The sequence below is a fragment of the Leptonotus elevatus genome, chromosome 11, assembly GCF_054856555.1.
Source record: "Leptonotus elevatus isolate MCC_2025b chromosome 11, RoL_Lele_1.0, whole genome shotgun sequence".
Classification (NCBI taxonomy): Eukaryota; Metazoa; Chordata; class Actinopteri; order Syngnathiformes; family Syngnathidae; genus Leptonotus; species Leptonotus elevatus.
Window position 1 is genome coordinate 7,031,222 of NC_141249.1, and position 19,758 is coordinate 7,050,979.

A 19,758-nucleotide genomic window follows, 5' to 3' on the forward strand; every position below is an offset into this window, starting at 1 on the left:
TTAATGTAATATATGTTTATTTTCAGTTCAAAGCTCTTTTGTGGTTTGAGAATCTAAGAATGTTACATATGATTCCACATTTTTATATATGTTTTATTCAGCATTCACACGCAATTTCTACAGAAATGGCTTCATCCAGTTTGAAGGTGTTATTGCCATTTAGAATGACACACCAGAAAGCAGGCTTTGGTAAAACAATTCCACAACGACTTTCTACAGATTCCTGTGTTGGTCCCTGAGAAATGAAAGAAATGAATGAATGTCTTGTCAAAAGAAGAAAATTGGAGTGGGAAGAAAATGCAGATGCATTTTGTATTCAGTAGTATCCCTTTTGCTTCATGAACAATGACATTTCATGGACAAACAGGAACATATTGCATTTTGGTGCATCGGGAAAATCCTATAGCAACACAAAATCAACAGCTACATCCTGGTTCCTTCTTGGTATATGCTGCACATTTATAAAAAGTTTCATGAACCTCCTAAATGTTGCCAAGATTGTTGGAGATGAAAACATGATGTCAGATGTAATAATTTCCCCTCTGTGGAATGCTCTTCCATTGTCGACGTCAACAATGAATGGAGGTTTATGGAAAGACCATCAGCATGAAAAAGATGACTTCGACCAGACTGAGTGGCTTTACTGTGTTGTTTGTGTCACTAAAACAGGATGATGAACAACAACCTTCCAAAGTGTGCCATCAATGGCCTGCGAAGATGTGGAGGGATGAGGCAGACACCGAAGTTGGCCTATTTCATGGTCTGGGCTGCTGAGTGGCAATGCATCTACTTGAAAGCGACAGAAAAGTCCCCAGGCGAAAGGCGCGGAGGGGCGGCAGGCAAGCGGACCCAGGTAACCTACTTGATGGGTGTGACACCTTCACCATCCCGCTGTAGAATGTTGCCGCCGCACGCTCCGCTGCCTCAGTTTACAATAACACAATATAAATTCACTTCTCATCCCGCATGACGACACGTCCCCAAGAAACTGTCCTCCCCAGCACTGTTGGGATCATAAATCTCCTTGTAGCTGCTCACAGGCCTGTGTAGCCATCACCAAGCGCTTGCCTTTAGGACCCACCTGCCGAGGAGGATAGTGGCCGCGCCAGTTGTCGGCGCAGACAGAATTCGGCGGCAGACACATCCTCTCACACGCCTCTGTTTGCCCAATCAGGCAGAGCCGGGCGAGCGTGTGTGACATGCTCAGAGCCTGAAGGCATTGGCGCTGTCTTCCCACATGCACTAACGAGTCAAACCTCACATCTTCCCTCAACGTATCTGTAAGTGGTGCCGAGCCAGCTCTCGGCCTTACCTCGCACTGCTCTAACTGTGGGCTGCAAAAAGCAGTGTTTAGCGCACCCTTTATTCTATATTAGCCCATTAGGAGCCACAGGGTGTTCTGCTCTTATAAGCCTATATGCATGCTCTTGAACACGAGTTGATCTATTGCAGTAGTGGGAAAGGAGGGCCCCAGAGTTCATTAGGCTGCAGCTCAGGAGAGCAGCCGCGGGGAAGTGCGCTTTAGCCAAGTGTTGCCAGGAGGCTGCAAGTCCAGTGGGGCCGCTGTTGATGTCCGCGGCGTGTTTGCTAACAGCCTGATTCCATCAAGTGGTGTAAAAGCAGCGCAGCCAAGTGAGAGGGCTGACCCTTGGCCCTTGCCTATTTTTAACAACGCAGTATTTCAGTCAAAGGTAGTGGGTTTAGTCGAGCAGATGTGGAGTGCAAACGATGCTAATATTCATGCACTCGTACATTTGGGAGAAAATAAATTATACCAGATGCAAAGCAAAAGAGCACAAGATGTTATCTGACATCCGACTGTTATCTTCTCTTATATGCCCTTTATCTTGAGGGCAAACATCTAAAATGCACTTTCAGTTTCCATCCCTATACTCCCACAACCCTTGTTAATACATCAGAGAAGAGAAACACCACCAGAAATTAAGAACTCATAAAAAGGAGTGAGTAATGAAACTCACTGCATTCCAATGGACATTCAAGAAAGGCTTCACAAGAAAAATACTTTCAAATTGTATTTTCCACAAGATTCTGCCAAATCATATCAAAAATGAGAATAATGAACAATAGTTGTGATGTATAGGAGGTATTGCACAGTCTCTCCTCAAATGTCATCATTCAGTATGCTGCTAAAAATGGTTCAAAACAAAACATGGCACCAGATTCTTAGCACTATCTTGTATACCTGTTACCTTGCCACATGGGGTCTACACATAAAATAGAGAGTTAAACATTTTCTTCATTGCAGGGTCCTTCACGTTGACTTGGCCATATGGACACTGCAGGAGAGAATGAAATTATTAAATGGTGCTAAACAGCCGTATGTGGAGAGCAATTTCAGTCATACAGCTGGCATGGCATTAACCTGTGCAAAAATTAATCACTGAAAAAAGAACACAGAAAAAACAAACAAAAAAACCAAGATGACAAAAGTACAAGAAGGAACAGAGGCACTGGCAAGACAAGACTGGATGTGATTTAAAAGGGCAAGAGAGGTGAGGAGGATGAGGACTGAACAGAGCTGAACAAGACTCACTGGGACAAAAGAGAGAAATGCTCAGTGCTCAATTTGAGGCAAAAAAGATCATGTGGCTATAATATTAATTAAAAAAGTGGTCTTCTTCTTTTACATGGGAATAATATGTCCATTTTGTTTCATACTTTGTTTATTCTGTTGGGATTTGAAAGGCTGTACTGTGTGTTATCACATCGGTCCATTTTTCACTAACAAGCTCACTCACTATACAGTATGATGTTTTCTAATGTGTTCAAAAAGAGACTGGAAACATAATTTTTCTGATGTATTAGTTTAGAAAACGTTGTTGTGACCTAGATGAAGATCAAAGATCACATTTAAGACTAAAATCCAGATACAGAGGTACCTCGGAGTTTGAACATAATTCGTTCTTGCGAAGTGTTCAAAGTTCGAATTGTTCAACCTCCGAAACCTTTTTTCCCATAGGAAATAATGTAATTGCAATTAATCCGTTCCCAAGCTCCAAAAACAGAAAATTCCTATTTTAATTTCTATTCATTCTATTTTTATTTTTTTTTACATTTACAGTACAGGTACAGTACAAAAATACCTTACCTTATGTGTTCTGGTGTGATGGCATCAGTGAATGCTAAATGCTATTTTAATGCTAGCTTTAGTTCAGTGCTGAGTGTTGTTAGAATACTAAGCAGTCCTTGCGTGCGTTGTTTAACGTCAGGCACGTTGTTGAACAGCTAAGGGGGTCCTCGTGCCAGTATAGTAGTAGTCACGGTAGTTACAACTGCGCGATAATCTCCTTCCTAATTCCACTGTTGTTCGTAGCACTGTATGTTTTTCTTTGCTTCCACTGGCACTGTTGTCTTTCTTTGGGCCCACGGCGAAGAAAATTGTCATGGAAAAATCCAAATGCACTCGCGAGTATGGAGCACCTCCGGGAGTATTCACGATCTGACTGGAAATGAGCAGTGCATCGTCACAACTACCGCAACGTGAGCATTCGGCATTGCTCGGCTACCCGTTTTCAAGGTATGTTGGGCTAAGTTTGCTTAGCTTGGGTGTTCAAACTCCAAAAATGAGTTCAAACTTCGAGGCATTTTTTACTCAGATTTTTTTAGTTGAAGTCCGATTTGTACGAGTTCCGAGACGTTCAAACTCCGAGGTTCAACTGTAATTCGAAATGGCGCACAAATATTTTTTTTGCAATAGTAGAGGCCCACATACTCATGCGTAGGCACCTGAGGATAAGCTTATTCATGGTTTCATAATTTTTTTTCTCAATACTTAAAAAAAATAGTTTTTTTTTTTTTTTTAAAGACAAGACATATATATATACTATATATATATATATATATATATATATACTATATATATATATATATATATACTATATATATATATATATAGTATATATATATATATATATATATATATATATATATATATATATATATATATATATATATATATATATATATATATATATATATATATAAAAATAATATTATTATTATTTTTTTTCTCCCAAATGCATTTCAAGGGTCTTCAATTATAGATGATTTTTCGCTGTCTGTGAGCTGGCCCAGTCTCTATCCCCCACCACTGTATACACAAACAGCACTACTATTTGGGCAAATCCCCCTGAGCAACTTTCAACTTGACCAGAAGCTTTTTAAAGCCAACTTCTGGCATAATTCTGGATGGATATTTAACCGCTCTTCTTGGCAGAATTGGTGGCGTTCATTTGAACGGTTTGGTTTCCTGGCTACGGACGCGACTTTCAAGCATTGTCTACAAATGTTTGACAGTGGTCAATTTGGGGTTTGGGAAAGGCAATTCCAAGTTTCACACAATTTTCTCGTCTGACAATAAACATTTTGTTTGTCCATAGGCGCAATTGCTACTTTCAGTCAATGTCAGATCAGGTGGTTTTTTTTCTTAGTAAGCAATCTACAATCTACAGTGACAGTAACTAATTTCACCTTATTTCAAAATAAATAATATACCGTATTTTTCTGACTATTATTTGCTCTGGAGCATAAGTCCCACCAGACAAAAATGCACTATGAAGAAGAAAATAACAAATCGCAGTGACTATAAATCGCACTTTGGGTGGAAATGTATTTTGCAAAAACTGAAACCAAGAATAGCTTGGACTAATACCCAAAATCCCCTTTCCCTAATTGTGTCGATGGCAGTGAAGGAGTTACGGTTAGATTTGAAACTTCCGCTTCTAATTATGGAAAAGTTATTTGTTTTAGTTTAAAATGGCTTACCCTAACTAGAATCCTTGTCACGTTGGAGCAAAAGGTAGGTAACCTAGGTAACCTTTTAGTGCTGTAAATTGTAAATCCTTGTTGTGGCGGATACCGCAGGCCAAATTGGCGAGCTAGCTGAGTAGACGGTCCCGTTGTCATAATAGATAATTGCATATTGTCGCACGCATTCCATTTCAGAAGGTGCTGGTGATGCAGAAAAAGTAGCAAAAGTATTCACAAACCTCGAAAAGAAAGTAAAAGAAGAAATGGAGGAATTGGAAAAAGAAGAAATACGAAAAGAGTTTGTCGTTCGTCGTTTCCTGCCGTCTCTCACGGCCACAATTGAAGGAATGGTATCCCCAGCTAGCTTGCTAATTTAGCATGCAGATTTACTAATTAAAGCACCCAATAATAACCAACCAGGATTCTAGCTTTGGACACAATGCAGCACATGATTGTAGTTAAGGTAAGCCATTTTAAATTAAAAAGAAAAACGTCCATATTTACAGGTGGAAGTTTCAAATCCAACCGGAACTCGTTTGCTGCTATTAACACAATAAGTAATCTTATCACGATAAGTGATAAGATTCAGTTCAAGTCTACAAAAGTACTTGCACCCGAGTATAAGTAGCAGGATCAGCCAAACAATGGAAAAAAAAGTGTGACTTGTACTGCAAAAAATACACTATTCTTATATGTATAGTACCGGTACTTTTTTTTTTTTGCGGAACTCAGAGAAAAGAGAACAATAGCTTAATGTATATAAATTTACTCCCTCCCTCCCTTATGTACAAGGAACGAAGTAGCCTGTTATTCCTAAGAGCTAACGAATAGATGGATGCTAATGTCTTTCTGCTTTCTGCGTATACTGTACAGTATATGGGCAGTACAATACAAAACAATAAACCCAGTAGTGATTTGGGACTTTTATAAAGTATTGTATTTTTGTAGAACAATATTAAAATGTAATTATGTTCAGTTGTTATTCAAACTCATGGAATAAACAAACCGATTGCGACAGAACAGAAAATAATTCAAGCGCAGTAGCAAAGAACATACACACCAACATTAGAAAAGCACACAAAGGAGCTTACATGTCTGCAAGCAGTGCCACAGCACTTCCCTCGTTGAAGGTGAGCATACTCTGTGAACACCTTGTACCCACTGGAAGGGTCAACATACATCTGCTTCTTTGCCTGAACATAATGAACATTTTTTTTTAATTAGTCCAAGACACAACATGTACACTTACATATGTCCCATGCAAACAAAAGGCATACATATAACTGAAATTAACATATACATATATATAAACAGATTGTTTTGGGTTAAAGACGGGAGGCTGCCGTAAACCTTATGGCATTGAAAGAGATGTAAAACACAGTATCTTGTATGATACTACAAATTAATTGGCGTGTTACATGTTATTCAATATTCATTAGTCAAAAATATGCTATGACAAATACGCACACATTCATGTCATCTACTTAAGTTAAGCAGGGAATTTAATAAATTATATATATTCTGACACAACCGCTTACGTTATGCTCCAGCTGTTCATGGATGCAATCACCTTCTGTGAGTGAAAAACACCAAACTCCTCTGCCATCCCTCAGGAAGTTTTTGAAAATGTCACCTCTCAGTCTGTTTCAAACTGAGAGCCCACTCGTTGGTGAGCTTTGACAGGCCACAAAGACAAAAAAGCCCCAGGCCTTTTGGTGACACAGCCTGTCATTTCACATGGCATTGCACGACCACATAGTGAAGCTGGCATAGCTGGGCCCCCCTCTGCATTGTGCTTTTTCCCACCCAGGCCCTCACACTCTCCTCAGGTCTTGGCCAACTTGCCTCAACTTCACGGCACAGTCAGGAGCACAATATTTACAACAGAGAGGCCTGGAGGCATGCAGTTGCACATATACACGGCCGTCACCACTGCACGCCTCGCTGGCTCTGCTTGATGGAGGAGTAGAGACGATCTGGAGAAGATGAAGGGTCTGACAAAAAAAATTACCACCACCATAAAGCTTGTGCTTAAATGCTGGATGTAAATATTTGACTGGAGCCCAGGAAATTACTTTGAAAAATATGCATGCATACTTTGTGCAACAGCCTTTCCCAATTTCTTAAAAGTTTCTTACAGGCCAGTTGAGGCTGCCAACACAATCACTCCTGACTTCTTTTCTTCTTCTTCTTTTTTTGACAATGCTTTGTACTTGTATATTTAACTGGCAACTGATGTGATAATCACAGACGTTTCATTAGGCAATATGAATGTTTTTAAATTATATTTGACATTTGATAATGTTAATCAAATGTACTAATGCCTTAAAGGCATGTGCAAAAGACGCGTATATGAACATCTATCAGACACAAAACATGAAAATGTTCTACCTGACACGCTGCTGTGTGGAATTTATGAATGAGCAGCTCCTCCTCTGTTAGCTGTTTTCTTGCCTGTTGCGGCTCGGTTCTGCCTTCCGAAGCGTTTTGAAGTCCGTCCCCGCCGCAGATTTCTTGGATTGGTGTGCCGGTGGTTCGCAGTCGCCTCGAGCCGTCCACATGCAGTTTATAGCTTAACATTATTGTTCCAAGTTGTTCTTTAAACTGGACGTGAAGGAGAGTCGAACTAGTGCTGAGCAACGCTCTAGTTTTATAACGTTGACAATACATTGCCAGCCTTTAATGAGATGTTATATCCACCTAACATGCCTTTATTATTATTATTTGTTTTTGTTTTTTTAATGACTGACCTAAATGTCAATTCGCGTCTTTTCGACTTTTCGTTTTGCCTGCCTTCTGATGAGTTTGAGTGCACGACTTCCTGTTTGGAAGTCGCGTCATAAGCACGTGACCAAATGACCATTCATCCACAGCGCCCCCACAGTTGACTGAGGAAACAACATTGTAAACGGCCGCTTCATTAGTACAGACACCAGGAGTGTCATTTATGTTGTAAAAAAAAATTTAATCTACATTTTTTAGTCACTTGTTTACACCATAAACAAACACAGTGTTGCTCAGCCTCTGGTGAGTTGATCTTAGACAATATGACAAAGAACTTTTGGCAGTACATGAAAATAATTTGAAACAGTTTGAAATAAATGTTCTCAGTGGCCATCTTTAAACAGAGCACTTATTGTATTGCTCCTAATTTCTATACAAGTGGGTTGCAACTAATTTGCAACAACAGGAAAATGCCAGTCCCAGGGTGACAACATTTGAGAACCACTTCAGTAAACTGAACATGCATGCTTTTGTAATGCATGAAAAACATGCATGCATGACAGAACATGCAAACTTCACACAGACAGGCTGGGGCTGAAAATAGACTCCTGAACCTCAGGCAACAACAATGAGTGGAGTTAGAAATAATATTACATCAGTTAGGCCACAATTGTTAACAAACAAAAACAAATCTATATTTCATTGCATGTAGGTTGAAGTATGATCTAGTATAGCCACCTGTGTACCACCGCAAATTTCCAGACAATATTCAAATGTGGCAAATAACCCAAATATAAAAATATACACTAGGCTACTGTATAGTTTTATGCCATACAGCTCTAATCCACATAGATCTGTGTGAACGATTGAGAACTAATCTTACTGAAGAATTTACTAGCATTAAAACATCTAGCATAGTGCCATTTTTGTCCCTCTGGGACCCTTTATATTGACGTACTGTATTTAGCATATGAGATGTATGTAATATGCCATGCAGGTAAATCCTTGTAATCCTGTTAAATCTTATCTTGGCTCTTCTTCACTGAGTACAAGGATAGCTTCCCATAATATTAAAGTTCTATGAGGACTTAGACTGAGAACTGCAAGGTTGATGAGTAGACATTAATGAGTCCTTTCAAGGTTATCTTGTCCTGGAAGCCACTGATGATGTGTCTACTCTTGCATAATGAAATCTGACAAGTGTTTTTGATTGACATTGTGGGGTTCACTTACCCTCAGACAATTTTAATAAAAATAAATATCGGCAAATGTATCTACCTTGGGGGAAAACACAAGCAATGTATTATATTTTTCTCCAAAACAGTTCTTCATCTGTCAGAACAATCAGACGAACATAAGAAAAAGCAGATGACATCCATACAATTACTATGTTGCTGTAGCTGCAAGTTAAATTTGCTGCAAGCAGTGAATGGTGTTTGTCTGTCTGCTTATTCTACAAATTTAACAAGGTCTTAATATTAAAAATGTAGATTTTATTGTTTGCATACAAATAGGTGCTTCTCTAGAGTGCCTTACCATTCCATCAAATATGAAACTAAACCAGCAACGAACTTGTTTGTTATTGAGCAGTTGGAATGTTTAATTCGCCAGCTGTGTGCACCATTCAATTTCAGTTTGGATGCAAAGGTGTGAAACACTATCACGTTACATTCAAAAGGTAAGCAGTGCTTCACTGCGTTTCGTTGGATGCACAGATTAGTGTTAGCTAACACAATCTTCTGAGAAGTGGCAGCCTACTACGTTGGGTTAGGGGTGTTGCGTTTGGCCATGTGCCTGCTGCCACATAGACCGTTCCACACAGTGTAATCTGGCAGCTTGGCGCTGCCTCTGCGAGGAAAAATAACCATGCAGGCCTTGCGTGTGGTTTGCAAGTCGCAGACACATTTGTTTACAGTTGGGGTGTTAATTTCTGCCACCACAAGATCAGCCACTCGTAATCATGGTAGCAAAATCCATATTTATTAGTCCAGAATAAAGTAGGATGAGGGCCAACTCACTTTGAGGGGAGCCTTCTCAAATGGAATGTTTTCAACCTGACAAGCAATAGAGAGTGCAAACTATGCTATAATTCTTGATTCATTGGGTATTTTGTGTATGTCACAGAAATATTATTAAGGCACCTAGGAACTGCTTTAAATTGTGAAAAGAATGCATAATAAATCCTCTTTAATCCAGACACATACATTGGGGGATTGGTCAAATGCTTCGAACCAATTCAAACCGAAGTTTACTAATCATCAGAAATTAAAAATGTTGCCATTGGTTTCTCATAAATAAACATGATCTGGAACTATTTACAGCACAATTCCTATGAAATTTGAAACCTCAGTGGTGTCTTTGTATATGTCACAGATTTAAAAAATAAATAAATATATCTATGTAGTTTTGCTATTATTCTAAACACGTCCCGCTGCCTCAAACCATATGCTTCATTTTGCTGCCACTTAATTACCTTTTAGTCCGCCTGTAATAAACTGGCTGTGATCCAGACAGACTCTCTGGAGAGGGGAGAGAGGCCCATCCAAGATTTGATTTCAATTTACCATCAGGCAAATACTGCTTGAATATGAGAGTAACTGTAAACTGAAAAGGTAAAGTAAAGTCTAAAGAGAATTTAAGATCCTCTGAGATGGGTTGGTTTTTGAGAACAGAAACAACATTCAGGCAGACATAAATCTCCCTCAGGATGAAAATCGAAGCGTAAGAATAGTAATTGATTCAGCCAGCAGGTTTGACTTCAGGGAGTTGGTCCCCTGACAAATAAGGAACTGAGTCTCTTGACAAATACAAGTTCACTTTTGTAAGTCAGACCATGAAGCAAACAATAATCCCTCCACTTTTAGCTGTACTTGAAGCATAGAGATTAGTCGAGGCTGACGTGCTGAGGATCCACCTTTTGCCTACAGTTACTCACTTAAATATTAGACCAAATGTGCAATAGATAGATAGATAGATAGATAGATAGATAACAGTTTTTTTTTGTTATGACTTTAGTTAATGCTAAATGCTATCTTGGCTGACAGTTCAACAGTGCTAAATAAGACAATGTACTCACAATTATCCAACCTTTTTCGTCAGCTATTGGAAGCTGACTGTGCCGTTTCACTCACGCCGGTCCTGCATTGTAACATTGGAAATATGCCACCAGAAAATCTCAGTTTTTGCGTTGGCTCTGAAATGGCGACCGCAGTAGGGTTTATGGCATGAATTGTTATGACTATTAAACTACTAAAACAAGATGATTTCAAAATTCTCAACATGGTTAGGCATTATATACAAATGTGCACAGCCCCTTCACTCTCAAATCACCATTAAAGCAATTAAGATTCATGATTTTTAACCATTACTTAAGTCTATACAGCACTTGTCACACATGAGCTGGGGTATATATCCCATCTGATTTTGGATGAGAGGTGGTCGCCAGCCAGTCACAGGACATTCACCATTCACACTCACATTTAAACCAAAGAAAAATTCTGAGTCTTAAATGAACTAAACACACATTTTTTTGTACTGGAGGAGGAACATGGGATAGCATTCCTAGTCGCCAGCTGCAGTAGTTCCGCCATTTACCCGTGTTGTAAGGAAGTGCTTGTCTGTTCTGCTGAATGCGGAAGTTTGCAGCGCACTAGTAGAATGATGAGGGAGCACTTGTAGAATTACTCTCTTTTCAGTGGCTTCTTTTTTTCCACTGCTAATGAAAACAAAAAGAATACCTACTAAAATTGATAACTAATTAACTTAAATAATTAACTAAAAAAATTAACTAAAATGGTCAAAAGGCTTTTCATTGCAAAAAACAACAACAAAACCTTGTCACATGCACTCCAGTTGTGCTTGAAAGTGGGTTATGTAAATGTATGAGTGCACTGTATGGTAATGCCAAAAATCCAACGACCCTAATGAACTAATAAGACAGTCGTTCCACTAAAATGTCTAGTGAGTAGGATCTCGAATAAATGCTCAAACGATTGGGTTTGCAAAAAAATATTTAATGGGAAGATGCAATTAATTATGATTGTATTTATTTTATTTTATTATATATATATATATATATATATATATATATATATATATATATATATATATTTTTTTTTTTTTTTAAATCAAAAACTAAAACATCAAGTCTAGTACAGTCGTCATCTAATTTCAGACTAAAAAAATGCAACTGCATCGTCACGATTGTCGATGTAACGGGAGAAAACCCACCGACGTGATGACGTCACGGTCCGTCTGACAAGCACTTCCTGGAGTGATGTTTGTTGTGGGAAATAAGCACAGTGCAGCTCGACTGGGCCCACATTAACGGAACAAGGACGAAAGAGACACCGTTCTCTTTCATTTGGAGATGTGGCAGCTTTCTGCACGGGCCAGATAAGCCACAGGGACAGACCGGGACCAGGACCAGGAGCAGGACGAAGGGGCTGGGGGAGGACATTTGTCGGATAGCGGAGCAGCAGAACCGCCGACAGACAGCACGGAGCTGTCGCGATGCGGTAGCTAAAATATGGACAGCAGAGTCAAGTAAGCCTTTTACAATTGTACTAAGTGAAATAGACATGTGCGTTTACATGCATGGAGAACAAGAAGAAGAAAAAGAGGAAATGCTAACCGTTATGTGAGCCTTCTCTGGTAGTGGATTTAAGAGACACACCAGCTGGCTCGACAGCTTTTTGGGTCAGTCTGCTGCTCTGTCTGCTTGTTAGCAGCTCTGCTAACCTCCTCAAAAGACATGGCAACATGTGCCCCGTGTCCGTTCAAATATGTTGTCAACTTTTCATGCATAACTTCGTGCGTCTTTATGCCATCAGAATATAATTCTGCTATTGGCTCGAGTAAGATGAGTAACTATGAACTTTGTTCATAAGGCATAATTAATCGATTACCTGAAATGATAACGCACGTCCTGTTTAAGCATTCATGACTCCCCCTCTTGTTTTAGGGAGAACCCAGAGCGAACGTTTGATCTGGTAGTACATGTGGAGTCTCCAGCAACTAGAAATGGGGGTAAGCAATGTCATTATTATCACTGACTGATAATCTCCTTTCGTCATCTCTGACCTAATTTTATGTGTTTAAAACTTGCCTGACCCTCTGACACAAACTGGCTTTTCATTATGTCCAGCTCCTGCTGTAATATAGTGTGCAAACATGACAGCCCTAAGTATTAAGATTACTGCAGTATTAATGTAATCACTGCTCATACTTGCTGCTTTTGGATCATGAAGATAATGCTGCTGTAAATGAAGCAAGGGTCTATTACTGAATTCACTTCATGCAGGAACAAATATAACATTGATTTCCAAACATGGTGCTAAGGCGCACTAGTGTGCCGTGAAAGATCATCAAGAGTGCTGCTGGAAATTATCCAGTTCCACGAGTCTAGAAATTATTGATCACTTACAAGTGTATTTGTGGTCATATATGTCAGTGACGGCAGCTGCATGGATCAGTGGGTAGCACCCACTAACTTAGGACTCAGGGTATTGGAGTTCAAATCCCGGACAGGGTGAAGAGTAGTATCCAGTTGGGTCCTTCAGCAAGCCCCTATATGCTATTTTTCACTTCCCAGCCACTGTTGTGGTAGGTTGCATCAGGAAGGACAACTGGCGTAAAAAGTGTGCCAAACTTATCATGTGAGTTGCTCGCTGGGGCGACCCCTGACTGACAGGTACTAATGTAGCAGAACTAGGAAGAACTAGGGGAGGGTGATAAATCATTATCAATAAGTATCGTGTTAGACACTTGATCAATATCAGTCTAAAACACGTTTGATAAAATGTTCAGGAAAAAAATCAGAAAGAAAATCCTGACCTCTGCATTCCACATGCTGTAGGGAGAGGCTACGGTATGCCATTCGATTCGTGCCACAATTACAAGCACGTAAGAGGACATTTTGAGCACAAATGCGTGTTTTCATGCCAACTCGAAGAAGTGTCTGCATGCATTGGATGGGTGTTTTTTGTACTTGTACTTTGTTACTGGTTTGGTCATTGTTTTCCAAAGTGAAAACAGATGTTTGCAAATGTTTTATTTTGATTAACCACAGAAGATAATCAGTCTTCTTTCACAAAGGACTACAGAAATCAGTGAACAATTATTGTTACTAGGCTGAAATCAGAGCATCTGGACAATTTTTAATAAAAAAAAAGGCTCCTAACGATTACTCGATTATTAAAATAGTTGTCGATTAATTTGATAATCGATTACTTGATTAATTTTCACAGCTCTAGTTCAAACCCCCCCCCCCCCCACAAAAAACCCCAAATCAAGCCGAATCGCTTCTTAGTTGTTAAACTGGAATAAGCCTATAGTTTGTTTTATTATTATTATTAATTAAATTTATTACAATTACATTATTTTTTTCCAACTACTGTAAATTAAAACCACATGAATAACATTCATTGCTATTTTCTTACTCATTTGTAAGAAAACTAATCTTTTGGGAGATAGACGGACAAATATGTGTTTTGTTGTGTTTGTTTTTTGATGAAAATCTAAATGGGAGTTTGTGTCTCAGGAATGCCTTTGGTTGGGGAAGATAACGGTTTACTGTGTAATTATAGGGATTGTATGACTGTGCAAACAGGTTGTTGTCATAATTGTTGTAGTAATGTTGGCACCAGGACGACAAGTTAAGCGACTACAACCTACACTGCGTAACTTAGTGTTATTTGCACAAAGACAAGCACTCATTACGTTTGTTATAATGTTCTGTATGCTTCTTGGTTGACGTCTTTTCGAAAGCAAGGTCAGGGGAAAGACAGCAGAAGTTCAGCTGCGATGCTTCAGTTACATATTAGTGCTATGCAACTGACCTTCCAGTCTGCACTTTGCTGCTGCCGTTCAGTTTGTAAGATAACCGCCTTTCTCGTTGCACCCTGACCCCTCAAAGATTGTTTTGGAAAGATCACGCTTGGGTCAGCAAGTTGTATTAACTGTTGTTCCATTTGCAGTGGTCAAACATTCCAACAGTCACCGCAAGGACAAAAGGTGGCAAGGCAGGCCTAGAAAGTGACTGCTGGCAACATGATTTCCTAGTATTTGTGAATAATGGAACTAAAAACGGCTGTGTTATACAATGGAATCCAACCCAGTGTCGCTACTAAGTCAAATATCACATACAAGCATTTTCACTGCATATTATTACACCAGCTATCTTATTGTTGCGCTCTCAGTTTTGACATTAAGGGGGTGTTATGTCGACGGTTGTGCAGCTGCCTTGCTAAAGGAGAGAGTAGACTGCAAGTTGTCCTTGGACGTAGTTCTGATATTGGATTTTAAAGCAAACTCATAAAGCAGCAGCATGTGCTGTAATAGCCCACTTCCTCCACACATGATTCAGGGTCAGGCTCATATCCGGACTTGTGCTCCCTGGAGCCACAGCTACGCAGCAATGTTTGCACACACATATGCATTCAGCTCAGTCATTTGGGGTGTGGACTCGGACCTGATGTGATTTATTATATAGAAAAAAGTCACTGTTGGAGTATTTTGTTTTTAATGTCTATATACTGTGTATACTATCGACAAGCAGGTGCCAATGACAGGGTTTCAAATTGGCCAATAAATTAATCTGCTAATATTTCATGAAACATTTGTGTGTTTAACTGTCTTTGCCTAACAGGCTAATGTTCGTGTACTTTGTGACATGCTTTTGACTCACTGCTGTGTGGAGCTCATTTTTTTGTCAAAGAAAGGGTTAAAGCTGTGAGTCATAACAAGAAAGGCTTTGGCCATGATGTGAAACCTCTTGTCACTCACTGCAATCTGCTTCTTTTGCCAAAATGCCTCGCTTGAGTTTGACGTGTTATTTCCTTATGACCTGACTGAAGTAGAGACATGACTTTAAGTAAAAGAATGATGACCTTAACAACATGAAATTTAGGAGATATGGTGGAAGACTTCAACTCGTCTGTATTCTTATGTGACTTTCTCTCGTTAACAGAACACAAGTGAAATTTCACTTGGACTCGGACTGCAATTTAGTTCTTAAGTACCTTAGTCTTTACCAAGCATATAAATCCAGTTTACGACAACATACTTAACAGTGACCGGGAGGGAGCCATGCCTGAGTCAATGGAAAGCTCACATGGTTTTGCTGATGTTGCAAACACTGCTTTGCCTTCCTCACCACATCCTGGTCTTGCAGGCCCTGAAACTAGATCCATGTATGACGCTGTCACACAAGCAATCTGATGTTCAGGTCACCTTCAAAAGGCACAAGACTGTTGTCCAATGAAAATCACTCTTTTTAAGATGGCCTGTGTCTTCCTGTGTTAACTAGCCTTCGCACCTTCTTTAATCAGCACTGTGCTGATGACACCCACATGTTGGCAGGCAGGCCTGCAATGAGATGGTTTTATTCTGTTTTTGTTGTTGTTTCTCTTTGGCTAATAACAACTAGTGTTCTTAAAATAAGTTCTTAGTCATTATGAAGAAACACTCAGACAATGGTTGCGTGTGTGGAATGAATATGAAAAAAATGTGTTGAAAAGAACATCCTATTATTTGTTTATGGCCTCATTTTGTCTTAAAAGGTTACAGCATCCAAAGTAATAGGCAAGAAAAGAGGGGGTTGGCCCCCTGGAACTGGAACACTACCGAGTAATATTCGTTTGTTGTACTTGCTCCATATCTACAAAAATAAGTTGTTTCATTATTTAAAATCCAATTGTCAGCATGTCCAATTATAATCTAATGTACTGTAATCCTACATTCTCTTATCTTAAAATATTATTTTTATCAATGTTATGAATTTTTGTTTTGTTTTCACTCTGTGTTGAGACTGAGGTTGCCGTTAATGGTTTTTATTATTATTATTATTATTATTATTATTATTATTTTGTCTAGTATGGTATTATGGATTGCCATGATGTATTTCTTGTGTGGGACCCACTTACAAACAATATGTTACGTCTCAAGGGGTTCATCCCACATAAATAAAGAATTTTCACCTATCTGTGAGAACTCTATGCTAAATTTTGATGGAAGCTGGATTGTGAGGCAACAGTGCAGCTAATTTACATACGGAAATACCGGCATCCCCACACCAAGTTTCTCTGTCCATGACTCTGCTGCCCGGCTGGCCGAGGAGCTGCCATTTGCACTGTTGAAATGATGATTTTTTTTTTTTTTTACTGTACTTCAGATTTATTTATTATCTGAGGCTAAAAATATATTTTACTCTGAAAGGTGACTGGATTCTCTCTCTTATAACTGTCTATGACGGATCATGACACATGTCAAGATGCTATCTTGGTTGTGGCGCGCTGATATTAAATCCACAAGATAGCAAAATTAGTAAAAAACATACGTATTTGGAAAGTTTCTTTGCAACGGGGAAAAGGCCCAGTGTTGAGACGGTCATAGGTTCTTATGCTAACAAGAAAGAGGAAGATGCATTCACAGACAATAGCAGGGTACCTACTTGAAATATGGATTTACGGTGACAGACAGGTGATGTTCAAGCATGAGGCCTGTGCTGCACAATATGCGGCAAGCAGCTCTTGATTTAACATTATGGTGAGTTATTCATGGACCTTATATTTGTTCTGCAGTGTCTTGTTACTTATGTTGGCACATTTCAGGAGGACGCTGCTAATGTAGTTACATAAAAATGTGGCTTCACGTTTATTGTTGCAGTATATCTCCAAAATAACACAGTTTTTGTGTTGATCGAATCATTCATGGTAAGCGTTATAATAGAGACCATTTTTATGGTGTTTGTGCTGCTAGGGCTGGGCCATTTTACCTAAAAATAAAAAAATGTTAACAAAAATTTTGATTTATGATTTTTTCCAGATTTTATATATATATATATATAATTTTTTTTTTTTTACATAAACCAAGAACTTATAAATTTTTGCTTTTATTTGATCAGTTAACAAAAGTAACCATATTTTTTCTCTTGGAATCAATGTACGAAACTTCTACCTTGAATCAAATACTTCTGGAAAAAAAAGTAGAAAAGTAAAACTTTTTTGCCAACTTTGTTTTAAAAGCTAAACAGTGCTACCTCAATATGACACAAATAAACATCACATTTTGGCTTTAATGTAGGAACCGAGGTCTGAGCTTGTCATCCCCTCCAACTGTCTGCTGATTTTACAAGTACAAGTAATGTCATGTAAATTGAGGTGGCTGTTTTGCCATGACTGGCAAATGTCCTTTTAGCGTTATTTGATTGGCCAGTCCGCGGAGTAAGAAAGTTTTGGCCTGCCGTAAATCGGCTATTTTACCGTGATTAGTCACCCCCTTTTATAGATCTTCTTTCACTTTTCAATTTTTTATTTATTTTTTTGTCACTGAAAATAGGCTGTTATCAGCATTACCAGCCCACTATACTACATTTCATAAGGATTTTATGTCGCAGACGATGCAGAGCCCGATAAGCGTCACTGGCACGGCAAGTGAAAGTAAGCTTGTCTTTCATACTGGTAAGCGCTTGCAAGGCGAGTCCGTCTCGACAAGATAGCGTACATGTTGCGACCACGCAGCAACATAAATAAACGTGCGCATTTGTGGTATTCACATAAGCTTGTAAATGTCTATAAGCAATCAGGATAAAATATCCAATTTACAGCAGGCTAAAGATTTCTTCGCTCTGGCGATTGACCAACATTGGAGCCGTTCAGAGCAAAAATATCGCTAGCATTTGAGTTGCCAGTCACGGCAAAATAACCACTGCCTAAACAAATGGCGTGGGGCAACTTGAGCTGTATACTTGCGGCTAGGTAGCAGTAGCACATACTTGGGTTCTCCCGTTCTCAGCAAGTGGTGAAATCGAGTCTTTCTCACTGTATACATGGGTGCCATATCATTAGCGAGGTGCAATGTGTTCGCTTTTATTGTGCCCCTTTCTTGTCATACGTGCTTCCTTGTGTAAATGACTCCCCCGCAGTAACATGGTAAACAGTTTTTTTAACTATATATATCTCTCTATTTTTTTTTTAAGCGGTAGTTTGTTTGCTGTTGTTGAGTTCCTCCCGTATGGAGTGTGTGAAAACACGACTGGCAGAGCTAAAGTTACTGAAGCCCGGAAGCGGGCGCGGCGCAACGAAAAGGAGAAAAAACATCAATGTTAAAACGATTTTAATCGTCCACAACAAAACACTCGAATTAATTAAAAACAAATCGATTTTTCGCCCAGCCCTAGTTGTTGTAGCATTTTATTAATCAGCCAACTATTGTGGGAGTTTCCCTCTATTGTTTTTACAGGTTCAAAACTTATTTAATTGAAGTATTGAGTCACCACTGGTCACTTGGTGCGGGTTTGTACAGTTTGCTGAGGAAGCTTTCGACAAGCACATGTGCAAATGACCAATTTTCAATTGAAGACACTGTCCTTTAAACAGACGCTAAATGTGAATCCACTGAAATGATCTGTTGTTTGCTGTGTACATTGGATAGGATGACCGTGTAGGAGGATCTCATGAGAATTCCGAGGGTCTCTGATGTTATGCCAGCAGGGCTATTGAACCACTCTAAATGCTATAGGCTTTTGTACCTAATGATGCATGCATGACCTTTACAATCCAATGTTTTTTCATTTTCCTGTGCAAACAGCAAATTTGTTCATGTATGATGTTTAGGATATTTTGTTCCTGTTACCTGCTATGGGTATGTTTGAAGCTTCCCATCTGCCTCAACTGGTAATTGAGTTATGTTATCGTCTCTGTAATTCAAATAACAATAGATTTCTAGTGAACTTATCAAAAAATATTCTCCAGAAAAAGGAATTGACTAGCTAGGATAGCATGTATCCGCCAATTTAATCATTGGTAGGGAAAATCATGAAAATAAAGCTCAAAGCAATGGTAGGCGCGTATATGTGTGGACTTTGCTCTCCACTTCTAACCACGCCTGTGTGAATAGATGACAGACACTGGCCCCTTTCCCCCCATGCAGGTCCAGAGAGACTTGGCCTCCCTGTTCAATGCGAGCTCAGTTGTGCTTAGCTCTGTTGGCTCAGTGCTCTTTGGATGCTCAGGCTGTGAGTGAGTGTTTCCTCAGAGCGTGACTGGCATGCTAGCTACTAGCGGTCCTGGCTACATAAAGCCATATTGATGTGCTTCCAAGATGCTGCCAAAGCTAGCAGATGATGCAAAAGCTGCCAAGGCAGTAGGTGGGGACAGATGCTACCTGTCCTCACCCTCTCCCTTCAGCCAGATTGTTTCCAGTAACAAAGCAATAAACTTAAGAGATCAGCATATCAGTTTACAACTACATTCATGCTGTAAT

The 19,758-nt window shown here is 39.3% G+C and overlaps 2 protein-coding genes across 3 annotated transcripts in view; one reads left to right on the top strand and one right to left on the bottom strand.

Annotated features, from left to right (window-relative positions):
• Positions 1-7,586, bottom strand: c11h1orf53 (chromosome 11 C1orf53 homolog). Its single transcript, XM_086089342.1, has 3 exons — positions 7,162-7,586; positions 5,862-5,963; positions 1-2,297 (listed from the first exon to the last, which is right to left on the bottom strand). The coding sequence occupies exons 1-3, from the start codon at positions 7,438-7,440 to the stop codon at positions 2,226-2,228; spliced, it is 453 nt and encodes a 150-aa protein (XP_085945468.1). The 5' UTR covers positions 7,441-7,586; the 3' UTR covers positions 1-2,225.
• A 4,155-nt stretch (positions 7,587-11,741) lies between these two features.
• The window catches only part of dennd1b (DENN/MADD domain containing 1B), a 138,262-nt gene continuing 130,245 nt past the window's right edge, over positions 11,742-19,758 (top strand). For both annotated transcript variants that reach the window (XM_086089998.1, XM_086089999.1), the window contains exons 1-2: positions 11,742-12,039; positions 12,458-12,522. In XM_086089998.1, coding sequence (XP_085946124.1) covers positions 12,023-12,039; positions 12,458-12,522 — 82 coding nt within the window. In that variant the 5' untranslated portion in view covers positions 11,742-12,022. The remainder of the gene's footprint in view (positions 12,040-12,457; positions 12,523-19,758) is intronic.